Source organism: Mesoplodon mirus, assembly GCF_964341445.2.
Source record: "Mesoplodon mirus genome assembly, chromosome: 3".
Lineage (NCBI taxonomy): Eukaryota > Metazoa > Chordata > Mammalia > Artiodactyla > Ziphiidae > Mesoplodon > Mesoplodon mirus.
This window is the reverse complement of record NC_138978.1, coordinates 124,828,891-124,846,168: the sequence shown is the minus strand read 5'-3', so window position 1 is coordinate 124,846,168 and position 17,278 is coordinate 124,828,891. Positions and strand designations below refer to the sequence as shown.

Below are 17,278 nucleotides of genomic sequence, written 5' to 3'. Positions count from 1 at the left end.
CTGTTACAGAGCCAAGGAACAAATGACTAAATCCCCTAAAACCACACAACAGTAACTCATATTTAACAAGGAGCTTGAGATCAAAAGTTTCTGATCTCAAGAATCCGGCATGCCATATACAGAATGCATAATAAAATGCATTTACACACGCACAAAAATCACTCTCCTCTATGAGAAGTTCTAGAGTACCAATCACTAAAATACTGTCTATTTTGGCTAAAGTACTTCCTTTTTAAGACACAGCAAAGATTTTTTTTCCTCAAATGTTTTAAAAAGAAACCAGAAACTCTCAAAGCCTATTTATTCTATTCTCTTGGTTTGAAATCTGAAGCTATACTATAACCTTTCAGACCATTAAGTTATTCTTTACTATTATCAAAGTGTAACCTAATAAAGCACTTAATCTACAATCAGGTAATTAACAAACAAAAAATTTTAATTGTTATGCAATAACTCCAGCAAAACTGTCCAGCAGATTTGGCAACAAAACATGGTTGGCTTTGGAGGAATAGAGTAATTTTGCTATTTAAATATTCTGCAATCTAAAATGCAGCACCAGAATGTAAAGGAAAAAAATCATTGTATTAAATTAGAACACTTCAATTACTGCCCTAGTTCTACTGCTTACCATTTTTCTGTCCTTAGAGAAGCTACTTAACCTCTCTGTGCCTCAATTTTTCCATCTGTAAAACAGGACTAGGAATACTTACTTTATTATATGTAAAGAACTAACAAGATGATATGTGTGAAAGGGGTTTGTAAACTATAATGGCCGTATACATTAAAGGTGTCTGTATTTGTATATAAATGAAAGAGAAAATGGATATATAATGTTACTGATGTAATCATTAAGTAAACTCAGGTTAAATGGATCCTCAGACAACTCTGTTCTATTTTTTACAATATGCCTAAGACCTGGATAAGAGTAAATCTCAAAGTAAGCTAACAATTATTTAGAAAAAGCCCTCTAAAAGAAGTTTTTGAAAAAGTCTCTTCTAAGATAAGACTTCTTTTTAATGCAACTATCTTTCCAAACTCATTTAGTCACATTTTTTTTTCCAGCCAGAGAAAGAATCTGGCTAAAAGGCCATGAAAGCAGAGATAAGAAAATGGCCAAACTCCAAGATTCATGTGCACACTCAAGTTGTGAAGTTCCAAAACAACAGAAGCTGTATCCTTTTGAAGTAGACTTTATAAACTAATTTCCTTTGATTTCTAAGGAAATTCCTCTTGCCTCTGAAGATTTTATATAAAGTTATATATACTACACAAAAATTTCCAAGAAATACGTAATATACATTAAGAAAATATGCCATTCTTCCAAGCATGTATTAGGTATTAATCTAGGCATTAATAGAAAATATCATTGCCATTCTGTGAAACTCTCTTTTATGGCCTTCCATGAGAATAAACCTTTGGCAAACCTTTTGAACCAATAACATCACCAGTCAACCTTTCTGCATTAATTAGCATCTTTCCTATTCTTTGTCCAAAGTTTCAAGTTTCTGGCTCATGCTGCTTGAATCTGTAGAGATACTAGACACCATCCCTTCTCCACAAAAGAAAGCAGTGAGGTCTAACAACAATCCACTCCAAAATGACTCTGCCAAATATTAAAAAAACGAGGATGCAAGTACCTCAAAGTTCTCCCTATTGACTATTAAACATTTCACAGTCAAACATTTCACCAAGGTGATTTTTTTTTAGCTCTAAAGCTTAGATTCAGAAACAAGCACAAAGCTGATGCATCTCTGGCTAGTACAACCATAAATAAAGAAGAGACAGGTCATCTCTAACTGAACTTTCTGCTGGACTTCAGCACTGTTTATGTTACTTCTTAGATCAGGAAAATAGATTTAAATTTCTCCAAGCAAAACATGCAAATATACCCTTTAAATGATTATGGAAAACAATGAACTTCCATCACTGTGACTTCTCTCAGTGAACCACACCTAAAATTGTTCTGTTTAATAAGCACTGAGTGGCTAACATTGTGCTGAGTGTCAGGAGTGGTAATAAAGAAGCACGTGACACTTCCTGCCTTTCAGAGGCTTATGATACAGATGAGAAGACAAGCCTTTTAGATCAAACAACTAGGGAACAATACAAGAAAGAACTTTTTTTTTTTTTAAAGCAGGTGTTGTGTAGCATAATAAACAGTTTATGAAGCTCTAAGGGCCCACCACAATCATTTGCTCAGAAGAGTGGCCCAGGCTGTTCCTTCTGCATAGTTGCTGGCTTACAAAGCAAAAGAATACATTTAATGAAATCAACCCTATTTCCCTGGTCACAAAAGAATGGACCACGGATCATGAGCCAAGGTTATCACAGCAATTCTACCCAACTATATATATAATCAGATCCTCTTTCTGCTTAGGGAATCTGTATGAGCAATGTGTGAAAAAGACTAAAATGGAATTACTGGAGCTGCTGTTGAATCAGGAATGACAACAAGCCACTATTCCAATTTTCCATGAGGACAAGTGTACGTTCCAAGCTATGAAGCATAAGAGTTGGTTTATTAAATAATGGTATACTAAACAGTCAATAGCTACATCTACTTTTTTAGACATTAAAATATTTTGTTAAACACATGTCCAATTATACAATAAAACGACATGGTTTGCTTATTGGCTCTGTTAAGTCTGGTTTATACTAAGCAAAACCTTGAGGCATGAGAATCCCTATATTTCTTAATTTCTAATGTAATCGCACAGTATCAATTACAATAATTTCTGTCAGTGAAATTAAGCGCCTAAATGAAAGAAAAAGTCTACATCTTTCTACACAAGAAATGATGCCATTTGCCTTTTTGATGAAACTGTTAGAATATTTTATATGGAAAAATGAAAAAAAAAACTAAGCATGAGATCATTATGTCTTTCATTTTCATTTTAGCAAGAACAAAAAGAACAATCCGGGATTTAAGAATCAAATTCCTGTCCAATGACACTATTTATAGTCATGATGATAAAATTAACTTCCTTATCTCAACTGTTAAAACAAAATAAAGCAAGAAAGAAAAAGTGAAAAAGGATGCTGTCTCTCTCTAACTACTGTTATCTAGTTAAGTTCATGCTTATCCTTACTTCACCTTGATATAAAACACTAAGATATGATAAATCAGTAATTAGGAAATGAAAAACTCAAACAGAATGTGAAAGAGAGTCCTAACAGTTTTCTTACACATGAGACTGTTTTTTCTACAACATCAAAGGATTGGAGGGAGAGTCATAAATAATTTTCTAGTAGCACTTTTCACAGCAAACTAATGAGAAGTAGCTTTTACAAATGCAAGAAACGCAATGCATTTATTTAAAAAAAGAACACCATTCATCTTCTTTTGTAAAAAATACAGTCCCTTTAAGGCTAGGATAATTTTCTTCATAACAAATACTTGTTCTCTTCCCTAGAAAAATGCTACTAGTCATGAGGTCAATCTGTGGCTTGACAATTGCTACTTTTAATATATACTGTACTGTTTTAATCAAATAATAGAGAAATTATCCCAAACCTAAGAAAATGTATTCAGCTATTTCAGTGTTAAAAATATTCTTCTGTGGTAACTTCCATAACATATACTTCAACACATTCATTTTAACATCTATCAAGTCTCTTCTTCGTAGTGTTGGATCCCATCTTAAAAAGTTTACTCCCACCCCCCAACCCCTGCCAACTTTAAACATGATTGTGTCAACCCAAAGCTAATACTAAGCTCTGGTCAGCCAATACAGTCGGAGCCTTGCTGAAACCCTGTTCTCAGCTGCCCCCTTGCTGCTGAAAATGAACTTGGAGGCTGGCACAGTATAGAAATATACCAGCTATGTCTGAGAGAATAGGCTGAACACAGGAAATTTTTGAGAAAAGGCAGAAATCATGAGATACCATCACTATAGTATTCCAAATCTCCTAACATATTTGATTAATAACTAAAAACACATGAAATGTTTGATTTCCCTAATCTTCAAGTGTCAAAGTTCTCTGGTCCAAAATTCTGAGCTGCTAGGTATTTATACCTTAGGAAGAGCATTGAGTTAACTGAGAATTTCAGTGACAGTGAGTGGTGACAATAATCAGAGAATGAATCGTTTATTGTTAGCATATGCTTATTTCTATCATACACTCTCTATGTTCTTTAAAAAAAAGACAAAGAAAAATAAAAACCTAGGATACAAACTACAAGGAATTCTAATTCATTCATATGTTACTGGTTTAACATACAGCACTGTAACCGAGATATTCATATGGCAACTCTATGCAGAATGTATTTTCATTTTAGAGGAAAAGCAGATGGAATGAAAGTAAGCTATGCATTTTTTCCCCATTTAGTCTCCCATTTGTAACATTCAAAAGTGCTCGTATAAACATTTACTTTTGTATAAGCTAACTGATTATCTTACACATTCTTCACTAACAAGAGTAAATGCTTGATGAAGGACAGAGAAAAGAGGGATAGAAAGTCTCAGGAATATAGCCTAAAAAGACATTTTTATGTTTATACTTCTCCGTTGGTTATAAACAAACAAACAATATGTTGGTTATAAACAAAGAATAAAAATCAATAAGCAGCTTATATTTTCTAAATATTGCCTGGCATCAACTCCATGTTTCCTCTTCATAACGGTGAACAGCTCAAAATCAAGCTTGTATTATAGCACTTAGACTGTTCCACTCATACAATTTATTTTATATTGCTTCCTATCTCTCATATCTTTTTATCTTCCACAGCATTCAGCTCAGTGCCTCATATATAGCAGGTATTCAAAACTATTTCTTTTATTCTTTCAAAGTGAACTTACCCTTCGAAACGATACAACATAAAACGTGTCTCCCCTTCTGTGGATGGCTTCAAAAAAGTCTTGATAACTTCTGGGTGAAGCATAATACACCTGTAGCTCACTCCCTGAGTTCCTGCTGAAGTAAGAAAATGGCAAAGTGTTCTTTAACTAATAAATTTCTATCCTCTCAAACATGCTTCCCATTCTAAGGTAACATCAGAATTATAAGAATCTCTCTCAACCAAAATATTAGTAGTATTTTGGCAGCAATTTTTATAGTAACATTTTGAAAAGCTCAAGGTCAGGATATTTGTAAGATCCAACTCACTAAAGCCAAAACTCTCATTTCTGTATCAAGGCTCTAAAATGTACCAGTCAAGTGCATTGCAAAGCATGTAAAAAAAATTAGAAGTACCAGAAAATAGATTTCTGCACTGGTTTGCATGATTTTAAAATTTTGGTAACATAAATTAAGTCTGAGGAAAAGTTATCTTTCACCATTCTGTCAAATCTGTGAAGGCGCACTTGTCTATGAGGCTGTGTGAAAGGTGAAAAGCACTTAGGATTTGGAAACAAATACACCTGGCTCTGAATTCCTGCTCCACCTCTCAACTGGATATTCTTGGGGAAATCAATCTCTGAGGAACATCAGTTTCCTCATCAATAAAATTAGGGTAACCACATAAACCTTTCAGGACTGTTACTGGAGTCAGAGATGTCAGTACCAAGCATGGGTCTCTTCCATGGGAGTCACTCAACAACTGCTAGCCATATAGATATTAAAAGTACCAAGTCAGTGCCTTGGTAAAATTATAACTAAAACTATAATACCTCAAAGCACATCTTATCCCAAAAGATATACTCAAATGATATTAATATAGTTCTTAATAATATTTTCAGGGTCTTTTATTGTTTAGCACAATAAGCCAATACCCAAAAGTTAGAGTTAAAAAAAACACTTCATTTTTCTTCAAAAAGAAAAATCATATATATTTCTTTCTTATATGTTCTTTTATGTCTTCAATCAAACTTATATTAACTTAAGAGGAGGGCAAGATTGACCTAAAAGGAAAATATAACTGAGTCATAAGAACTTCCTTTGAAATAATTTCACGTGCTCAAGAGGACATCTCTGACTGTAATATTTTGAATATACAGTCAATTCTTATTATTTATGGTAGTTATAGTCCTATAAAGTCAGTACAAACACTGAATTAGCAAACACTGAACCATTCTCCTAAAGGAAATACAGGTTAGGTTCCTGTGAACGCTTAGTTACACCATTTTTTTTTCCTGAATTTTTTTAATTTATTTTTTTATACAACAGGTGCTTATTACTCATCATTTTTATACACATCAGTGTATACATGTCAATCCCATACGGCCAATTCATCCCACCACCACTGCCCTGCCACTTTGCCCCCTTGGTATCCATATGTTTGTCCTCTACATCTGTGTCTCAATTTCTGCCCTGCAAACTGATCCATCTGTACCATTTTTCTGGCTCCACATATATGCGTTAATATATGATATTTGTTTTTCTCTTTCTGACTTACTTCACTCTGTATGACAGTCTCTAGAGCCATCCACGTCTCAACAAATGACCCAATTTCGTTCCTTTTTATGGCTGAGTAATATTCCATTGTATATATGTACCACAACTTCTTTATCCATTTGTCTGTCGATGGGCATTTAGGTTGCTTCCATGACCTGGCCATTGTAAATAGTGCTGCAATGAACATTGGGGTGCATATGTCTTTTTGCATTATGGATTTCTCTGGGTATATGCCCAGTACTGGGACTGCTGGGTCATATGGTAACTCTTCTTAGTTTCTGAAGGAACCTCCATACTGTTCTCCATAGTGGCTGTATCAATTTACATTCCCACCAACAGTGCAAGAGGGCTCCCTTTTCTCCACACCCTCTCCAGCATTTGTTGTTTATAGATTTTCTGGTGATGACCATTCTAACTGGTGTGAGGTGATACCTCATTGTAGTTCTGATTTGCATTTCTCTAATAATTAGTGATGTTGAGCAGCTTTTCATGTGCTTCTTGGCCATCTGTATGTCTTCTTTGGAGAAATGTCTATTTAGGTCTTCTGCTCATTTTTGCATTCGGTTGTTTGTTTTTTTAATATTGAGCTGCATGAGCTGTTTATATATTTTGGAGATTAATCCTGGGTCCGTTGATTCGTTTCCAAATATTTTCTCCCATTCTGAGGGTTGTCTTTTCGTCTTGTTTGTAGTTTCCTTTGCTAAGCAAAAGCTTTTAAGTTTCATTAGGTCCCATTTATTTTTGTTTTTATTTCCATTACTCTAGGAGGTGGATCAAAAAAGATCTTGCTGTGATTTATGTCAAAGAGTGTTCTTCCTATGTTTTCCTCTAAGAGTTGTATAGTGTCCAGTCTTACATTTAGGTCTCTAATCAATTTTGAGTTTATTTTTGTGTATGGTGTTAGGGAGTGTTCTAATTTCATTCTTTTACATGTAACTGTCCAGTTTTCCCAGCACCACTTATTGAAGAGACTGTATTTTCTCCACTGTATATCCTTGCCTCCTATGTCATAGATTAGTTGATCATAGGCGCATGGGTTTATCTCTGGGCTTTCCATCCTGTTCCATTGATCTATGTTTCTGTTTTTGTGCCAGTACCATATTGTGTTGATTACTGTAGCTTTGTAGTATAGTCTGAAGTCAGGGAGTCTAATTCCTCCAGCACTGTATTTTTTCCCTCAAGACTGCTTTAGCTATTCGGGGACTTTCATGTCTCTGTACAAATTTTAAGACTTTTTGTTCTAGTTCTGTAAAAAATGCCATTGGTAATTTGATAGGGATTGCATTGAATCTGTAGCTTGCTTTGGGTAGTAGAGTCATTTTCACAATGTTGATTCTTCCAATCCAAGAACATGGTATATCTCTCCATCTTTTTGTATCATCTTTAATTTCTTTTATCAGTGTCTTATAGTTTTCTGCATACAGGTCTTTTGTCTCCCTAGGTAGGTTTATTCCTAGGTATTTTATTCTTTTTGCTGCAGTGGTAAATGGGAGTGTTTCCTTAATTTCTCTTTCAGATTCTTCATCATTAGTGTATAGGAATGCAAGAGATTTCTGTGCATTAATTTTGTATCCTGCAACTTTACCAAATTCATTGATTAGCTCTAGTTGTTTTCTGGGGGCATCTTTAGGATTCTCTATGTACAGTATCATGTCATCTGCAAACAGTGACAGTTTTCCTTCTTCTTTTCCAATTTGTATTCCTTTTCTTTCTTTTTCTTCTCTGATTGCCATGACTACAACTTCCAAAACTATGTTGAATAATAGTGGTGAGAGTGGACATCCTTGTCTTGTTCCTGCTCTTAGAGGAAATGCTTTCAGTTTTTCACCATTGAGAATAATGTTTGCTGTGGGATTGTCGTATATGGCCTTTATTATGTTGAGGTAGGTTCCCTCTATGCCCACTTTCTGGAGAGTTTTTATCATAAATGGGTGTCGAATATTGTCAAAAGCTTTTTATGCATCTATTGAGATGATCATATGGTTTTTATTCTTCAATTTGTTAATACGGTGTATCACATTGATTGATTTGCATATATTGAAGAATCCTTGCATCCCTCGGATAAAGCCCACTTGATCATGGTATATGATCCTTTTAATGTGTTGTTGGGTTCTCTTTGCTACTATTTTGTTGAGGACTTTTGCATCTATATTCATCAGTGATATTGGTCTGTAATTTTCTTTTTTTTTTTTGTAGTATCTTTGTCTGGTTTTGGTATCAGGGTGATAGTGGCCTCACAGAATGAGTTTGGGAGTGTTCCTTCCTCTGCAATTTTTTGGAAGAGTTTGAGAAGGATGGGTGTTAGCTCTTCTCTAAATGTTTGATAGAATTCTCCAGTGAAGCCATCTGGTCCTGGACTTTTGTTTGTTGGACGATTTTTAGTCACAGTTTCAATTTCATTACTTGTGATTGGTCTGTTCATATTTTCTATTTCTTCCTGGTTCAGTCTTGGAAGGTTATACCTTTCGAAGAATTTGTCCATTTCTTCCCGGTTGTCCATTTTTTTTGGCATAGAGTTGCTTGTAGTAGTCTCTTAGGATGCTTTGTATTTCTGCGGTGTCTGTTATAACCTCTCCTTTTTCATTTCTAATTATATTGATTTGAGTCCTCTCCCTCTTTTTCTTGATGAGTCTGGCTAATGGTTTATCAATTTTGTTTATCTTTTCAAAGAACCAGCTTTTAGTTTTATTGATCTTTGCTATTGTTTTCTTTGTTTCTATCTCATTTATTCTTGCTCTGATCTTTATGATGTCTTTCCTTCTGCTAACTGTGAGTTTTGTTTGTTCTTCTTTCTCTAGTTCCTTTAGGTGTAAGGTTAGATAGTTTATTTGAGATTTCTCTTGTTTCTTCAGGTAGGCTTGTATATATAAACTTCCTTCTTAGAAGTGCTTTAGCTGCATCCCATAAGTTTTGGATCGTCGTGTTTTCATTATCATTTGTGTCTAGGTATATTTTGATTTCCCCTTTGATTTTTTCAGTGATCTCTTGGTTATTTAGTAACATATTGTTTAGCCTCCATGTGTTGGTGCTTTTTACATTTTTTTCCCTGTAATTAATTTCTAATCTCATAGCGTTGTGGTCAGAAAAGATGCTTGATATGATTTCAATTTTCTTAAATTTACTGAGACTTGATTTGTGACCCAAGGTGTGATCTATCCTGGAGAATGTTCCATACGCACTTGAGAAGAAAGTGTAACCTGCTGTTTTTGGATGGAATGTCCTATAAATATCACTTAAGTCTATCTGGTCTATTGTGTCATTAAAGCTTCTGTTTCCTTATTTATTTTCATTTTGGATGATCTGTCCATTGGTGTAAGTGAGGTGTTAAAGTCCCCCACTATTAGTGTGTTGCTGTCAACTTCCTCTTTTATAGCTGTTAGCAGTTGCCTTATGTATTGAGGTGCTCCTATGTTGGGTGCATATATATTTATAATTGTTGTATCTTCTTCTTGGATTGATCCCTTGATCATTATGTAGTGTCGTTCCTTGTCTCTTGTAACATTCTTTAGTTAAAAGTCTATTTTATCTGATATGAGTATTGCTACTCCAGCTTTCTTTTGATTTCCATTTGCATGGAATATCTTTTTCCATCCCCTCACTTTCAGTCTGAATGTATCCCGAGGTCTGAATTGGGTCTCTTGTAGACAGCATATATATGGGTCTTGTTTTTGTATCCATTCAGCGAGCCTGTGTCTTTTGGTTGGAGCATTTAATCCATTTACGTTTAAGGTAATTATCGATATGTATGTTCCTATGACCAGTTTCTTAGTTGTTTTGGGTTTGCTTTTGTAGGTCCTTTTCTTCTCTTGTGTTTCCACTTAGAGAAGTTCCTTCAGCATTTGTTGTAGAGCTGGTTTGGTGGTGCTGAATTCTCTTAGCTTTTGCTTGTCTGTAAAGCTTTTGATTTCTCCATTGAATCTGAATGAGATCCTTGCCGGGTAGAGTAATCTTGGTTGTAGGTTCTTCCCTTTCATCACTGTAAGTATATCATGACACTCCCTTCTCACTCGTAGAGTTTCTGCTGAGAAATCAGCTGTTAACCTTATGGGAGTTCCCTTGTATGTTATTTGTCATTTTTCCCTTGCTGCTTTCAATAATTTTTCTTTGTCTTTAATTTTTGCCAATTTGATTACTATGTGTCTCGGCGTGTTTCTCCTTGGGTTTATCCTGTATGGGACTTGCTACGCTTCCTGGACTTGGATGGCTATTTCCTTTCCCATGTTAGGGAAGTTTTCGACTATAATCTCTTCAAATATTTTCTCGGGTCCTTTCTCTCTCTCTTCTCCTTCTGGGACCCCTATAATGCGAATGTTGTTGCATTTAATGTTATCCCAGAGGTCTCTTAGGCTGTCTTCATTCCTTTTCATCCTTTTTTCTTTATTCTGTTGCGCAGCAGTGAATTCCACCATTCTGTCTTCCAGGTCACTTATCCGTTCTTCTGCCTCAGTTATTCTGCTATTGATTCCTTCTAGTATAGTTTTCATTTCAGTTATTGTATTGTTCACCTCTGTTTGTTTGTTCTTTAATTCTTCTAGATCTTTGTTAAACATTTCTTGCATCTTCTCGATCTTTGCCTCCATTCTTTTTCCGAGGTCCTGGATCATCTTCACTATCATTATTCTGAATTCTTTTTCTGGAAGGTTGCTTATCTCCATTTCGTTTAGTTGTTTTTCTGGGCTTTTATCTTGTTCCTTCATCTGGTACATAGCCCTCTGCCTTTTCATCTTGTCTATCTTTCTATGAATATGGTTTTTGTTCCACAGGCTGCAGGATTGTAGTCTTCTTGCTTCTTCTGTCTGCCCTCTGGTGGATGAGGCTCTCTCAGTTACAGCATTTTCATCAACTGATCAATATATAATCCTGTTTTATGTGTTTCTATTTAAAGACACCTTCTTTAACAAATGCTGTGTTCACTCATTACCACTGAACTCACAGTCAATAGCACTATATCTCATGCATGAATGAAGCTTATCTAACATGTGCATTTTCTCCACATGGCACAATACAGCTTTCTCAAGCTTATGAACACTAGGCAGCACTTCAGTACTATGCTTGGGAGCCATTTTAAAGGAAGAATTCACAAGCAAAAACCATAAAATGTGAAAAATATGGCACTAAATAGACCTCAAAAAGGACAACCGTTTACAGTATGAGAGCTGAAACGGGAAGGCAAAGTATTGCTTTGTTAAACTTTTGGGAATGCAAATGACCATGAAAGCACTTTCAGTACTGATTTTGGGGGTAGAAATAAATTTTTGCAAGTAAGCAGATTCATAAATACAGAATACATGAATAAGGAAGGTCAACTATAATTCACTTTAAAACATTTTTTAAAGATTATTTTTTAAATAGCAGTTTCAGGTTCACAGCAAACTTGAGAGGAAGGTACAGAGATTAAAAACATTTTTAACTAATGAAGAAATAATATGAGTATATTTTTAAATATACACATAGTAAATGAATGAAATATTCTGTTTACAGAGAACTGTTAGTTTCTACATATATCTGAATTATCTATTTCTACAAGATAATGATGAGAACAAGTTTAAGATGGAAGAGAAGTGTGTATGTCAACCTTACTGAAATCCTAGGTATTTAAAATTCCTGGGACCTCCCTGGTGGTCCAGTGTTTAAGACTCCACGCTCCCAATGCAGGGGGCCCGGGTTCAATCCCTGGTCAGGGAACTACATCCCACATGCCACAACGAAGATTCCACATGCCACAACTAAGACCCGGAGCAGGTGAGTGAGTGAGTGAGTGGTGAGTGAGTAAGTGAGTGAGTGAATGAATAAATGAATGAATGAAATAATAAAATTCCTTAGCCAAGAGCTTCCACACTTTCTTACCTGATACTAGTGGTTTCTGTGTATTGGACAGCCATGAGCTGAGAATTTGAGCCCTGTTCCAGAGCACCCTGAAAGAAAAAAAATGGTTAGATGTCATATAATGTAATTATATGAAAAGCTTCCTATATTGACTCATTCTACATTTACTAAACTTCATTAAAGTATTCATAAAGTTTGTTTGGTTTTTTTTTTTTTGGCTGCTTTGGGTCTTCGCTGCTGCACACAGGCTTTCTCTAGTTGCAGCAAGCGGGGGCTACTCTTTGTTGCAGTGCATGGGCTTCTCATTGTGGTGGCTTCTCTTGTTGCGGAGCACAGGCTCTAGGCACACGGGCTTCAGCAGTTGTGGTGCACAAGCTCACTAGTTGTGGCGCACGGGCTTAGTTGCTCCACGGCATGTGGGATCTTCCCAGACCAGGGATTGAACCCGTGTCCCCTGCACTGGCAGGCAGATTCTTAACCACTGTGCCACTAGGGAAGTCCCCATAAAGTTGTTTTCATGAATATACTGACATATTAAGTTCACACAACTAAACACCAATATAGAAATTAGAACTCTTTTTGTCACATTCTGGGCTGAGAGATGTGTCTTACAGACAGTAAGACACTTAAGGCACTTCCCACAAAGATTAAAGAAATAGCTCAGGACTTCCCTGGTGATGCAGTGGTTGAGAGTCCGCCTGCCGATGCAGGGTACACGGGTTTGTGCCCCGGTCCGGGAAGATCCCACATGCCATGGAGCGGCTGGGCCCGTGAGCCATGGCCGCTGAGCCTGCGTGTCCAGAGCCTGTGCTCCGCAACGGGAGAGGCCACAACAGTGAGAGGCCCGCGTACCTCAAAAGAAAAAAAAAAAAAAGCTCAAAAACTTAGTCCAAGTATCACAAGGTTTATGACCAAGTCATACAAGTATTACTGAACATATAACAACTTACGTTTGTCTAAAATAATTATTTTCCCAATGAAAATTTCCTGAAGTATGAAAGGTCCATAATGAAACTAGATCCTATTGTTTACTGAGTTAAACACAAAGATCTTCATGCCTAAATACACCTGTGGACTAATCCATCATTAAAGAGATCTCATCAATGATTCTTGGCCAGAGAACAGTCCAATCTGGAACCATTAGTGGTCCACATAGACTACACTGGAAACCTGTCTTCCACATAGCACCTGCTTTGCACTATGCCTTCTTATATACCTCAGCAGCTTTGTAAGCTGATCTTCAAAAAAGTTTTATACGAGTATCAGAGTTCAAGAGCACATTACCAATTATTATGTTAGGAAGTGACCTTATTATTACCCTGTCAAACAGTGACTTGAATAACTGTTTAATCTTAAGATTACTAGCATTTGTTCATTACTATATCCATCCATCCTTCCTTCAGCAATCAAACTTTCCTAGAGTGCCTGCTACATGTACTGGTGCTACAAAATTTAACATTTGACTTTTGCCCTCTAGAAGCTTGCAGTTTAACTGGGAAGACAGATATGTAGAAATGATATAATGTGATGCTAAAATAGAAGAATATACAAAGGGTTAAGGGAAGAGAAGAGGGAACAATTTTGTTTGGTGGTAGATGGAACCAATATGCAGGGATGAATAGAGGGCTTCCAATTTCTGGCTCTGTAACAAGTCAAGGGTCTAATTTTATGAAAATCTAATGTCAGTCTTACATATAGTAAGTTTAAAAATGTGTTAAACAAAAATAAAAAGAGCACAGATAAAATGAAAAGAAAAACAAATATATTTAAATAATAAAATACTGTATTTATTGATATGCTTATCAAGTAAGTAGTAAATCAAGCCAAAATTAAACTACAGCTAGTGGATAAATATAAAATTTAAAATAAACAGATTAAATAGCTGGTGAATCTTAAATAGCTGGTGATTTTGCTACTTTGGCACACATGAAATTAGCAGAGAAGTCTGAAAGAAGCCAGACTTCTTTCTCTAGGCTCAGAAATGAGTGGGTAGGCTTTAAGGAAAGCTGAGTTACAGAGACATCAGGCAAACAGCAACTGAATATGCCATTTACCTATGCAAGATTTACACCAATAAACAAAGGGACTTCTGAAAACTTGACCATGAACTTCAGCATTTTTAGCTATGTGGATTTAGCAAAAGGTCACAATCAGCAAAAAAAGGTGAGACAGACATTTACATAGAAATGAGAAAGATATTAAAATCTCCAATTATGTTGCAGATTTATCTGTTTTTCCCTTTAGTTCTGTCACTTTTTTGCATTATGTTTTTGAAACTTTGTTACTTGGAGCCTATACATTTAGAATTGTTATGACTTCTTAATTTAATATGTCAAAAGATAAGGCAAAAAACTCATTTAGGCCAATAATTTTAATCTAATTTTTCATAAAGCCCATTTTACCAGCTGTGTGGAATTCTCCACTGGCAATTATCTCTTCCTGCTCCCTTTTTGCTCTTTCCCTGTATAACAAGGGATGAAAGCCTGAAAACTATATTACCCAAACTTTTTTGCGACCAGGGTCTAGGCATAATTTAGGTTCTACGAATAATATATACTTGTGCCAGATTTGGAAAGCAGAAGGGAAACAGAGTCCATTTTTCCTCCAGCCATGGAGGCAGCTAACGTGTAGGCTTTGGCAGACTGGACACTGTATTCCAACGTCAGTAAACAGCTTTGGAACTCTGAGGTAACTGTGACATTAGTAATGAAGTACTAACAACCAATAAAGATGCCATAATAGGTGAACAAAAAGTGCTGGAGAGGCCCAGAGAAACACATACTGGATAATCATGGAATCTCAAATGTCAGAGCTTAAGCTCATTTAGACTAACCCTCATTATTTTATAGTTGAAAACAGTCCCTTAATGGTTAAAAGTCCATGTTTCTCAATATACTTTTAATGTACTTAGGAACCTATCATGTGCTGCTTCCAATTAGTCTCCAAATAATCAAATAGCTAAGGAGTTTCCATTAGTAGATAAACAGGTAAACCTGGTGAAACATATCCCATCCCAAAATAAAACCTCTTCCTTGATTCTTACAGCTACTCCATTTCTCTGTTTCCATTAATGGGGATCATCCTGAAATAATTTTCTCTATTTCCTCATTTTATTTTTACTTCCTGAACCCACATCACTCAGACTTTTGTCATCACCACTCCAATGAGACAACCTTCATCAAAGTCACTAACAAGTTCTAATAATCAAATCCAATGGTAATTTCCCAGTCCTCATCTTAACATCTCTTAACCTTTGTAACAGTAAATCACATCCTCTTCCTTAAAAACTTACTTTGCTTGGGTTTTTGGATACAACTATCCTACATTTTTTCCTATTCTACTGGCCAGCCACTCCTCTTCCTTCTCAAGTGCTGATTTTTCCTTGTCTTTCAGCCTCTAATGCTGAAGTTGTTCCAGGGTTCAGTTCCTTACCTCTTTTCTCTTCTTTTTACCTTCTCTCTAGGTGATATCATCCCAAATTAAACTTCCAGTCTCAACCTCTCCCCTATACTCCAGACCTGGATATCTGAATGCCCACCTGACTTCTCCACTTGAATGTCTAATAGCCATCTCAAACGTAATATATCTAAAACTCTTTTTTCTTGCCTCCAACTCCTCCTTCCCTACTCTCAGTCTCAGTAAATGGCATCATCATTCATCCAGTAGCTATAGCATAGGAATTATCACTGTTTCCTTTTTATTTTACAATAGCAATTTCTATCATCTATACTTTCAAAATATATTTGGCATTCAAGTACTTTCCTCCACCTTCAAATCTACCACTCTAGTATGGGCCGCAATGATCTCTCACCTAGACTACTGAAATGGCTTAACTGGTCTCCCTACATCCACTCATGTTCCCTGCTGTGGTCTACTCAGGGTAGCAGTTAGAGCAATCTTTTAAAAATATAAATCAGATAAAGTCACAGCCTTGCTCAAACCTCTCAATGCTGTCCTCTCGCACCTAGGATGAAAACTAAAGTTCTCACCATTGCATATGAGATTTGATATGATTTAGCCTCCTCTGTCTTTCTGACATCATCTTTGGCTACTCTCCCCTTAGTCATTGTAATCCAGCCTTACTCAACTTCTTGATGTTCCTCAAATATGCAAACTGTTTCCTCCTGAGGGTCTCTATACTTTCTATTCCCTTGGTCTAAAAGCTGTTTCTCCAGATTTTCTCCTAGACCTTTACATTTTGTCCTTCATTTTCTGCCTATGGCAAAAGCTATGTTCTCACCAAACCCCTTCTTCATCCCAAGCACATAGGAAGACTACATTTGCCTAACCTTCTGAAAGGGAGGCTGGGAAAAGTGACAGAGTTTTAGTCAACTGAACATTGACTAAAGTCCAGGCCTGATCCCTAAAACATGCTGCATAATCTTCCAAACTTTCTTCCCCAACACCCAAAGCTAAAAGCAAAGGATTTCAAGTTGCTGGGCTACAATGTGGAAGAACCTGGATTCCTTAGTCACTGCTTGGAGGAAAGCCACTCTAGAGAGCTACCTCAAACTCTGGGTGAGAAACAAATTTTTATCCCATTAAACTACTGAGATTTTGAGGCTAAATGTTATAACAGTTGGTAATAACTACCTTGACAATACCTCACTCAAGTGGCATCTCTTTAGAGAAGGATTCTCTAACCACCCAATCTAAAATAGCCACTCACCTCTCAATTTGAACTCTAACTTCCAACCCTGCTTTTTCTTTAGAGAACGTCTAATTTTTAGTATATTTATTTATTTACTTGTTTATTTATTTTTTAATTTAATTTTTTCCCTCATGATGAGAACTTTAAAGATCTACTCTCTTAGCAACTTTCAAATATACACTACAGTATTATTAACTATGGTTATCATGCAGTAAACTACATCCTCATGACTTCTTTATTTCATAACTGGAAGTCTGTAACCTCCACCCACCACCTCTGGCAACCACAATCTGTTCTCTGTATCCATGAGTTTTGTTTTTTTTTTTAAGATTCCACATGTAAATGAGATCATATGGTATTTGTCTTTTTTGTATGACTTATTTCACTTTACGTGTTTATTGTTTATCTTTCCCATTAGAATGTAAGTTCCATGAAGGCAGGGATTTTATCACCCTCTACTCTATTCCC

General features: G+C 36.0%; 1 protein-coding gene across 4 annotated transcripts in view; it reads right to left on the bottom strand.

Moving 5' to 3' along the window:
• Positions 1 to 17,278, bottom strand: part of ATF6 (activating transcription factor 6) — a 212,420-nt gene that overhangs the window by 112,023 nt on the left and 83,119 nt on the right. For 2 of the 4 annotated variants that reach the window (XM_082614999.1, XM_082615000.1), the window contains 2 exons: positions 12,181 to 12,248; positions 4,800 to 4,914 (listed from right to left, as the gene is read on the bottom strand). In XM_082614999.1, the coding sequence (XP_082471125.1) occupies positions 4,800 to 4,914; positions 12,181 to 12,248 (183 nt within the window). The remainder of the gene's footprint in view (positions 1 to 4,799; positions 4,915 to 12,180; positions 12,249 to 17,278) is intronic. The other 2 variants (XM_082614997.1, XM_082614998.1) reach the window with 1 other exon arrangement.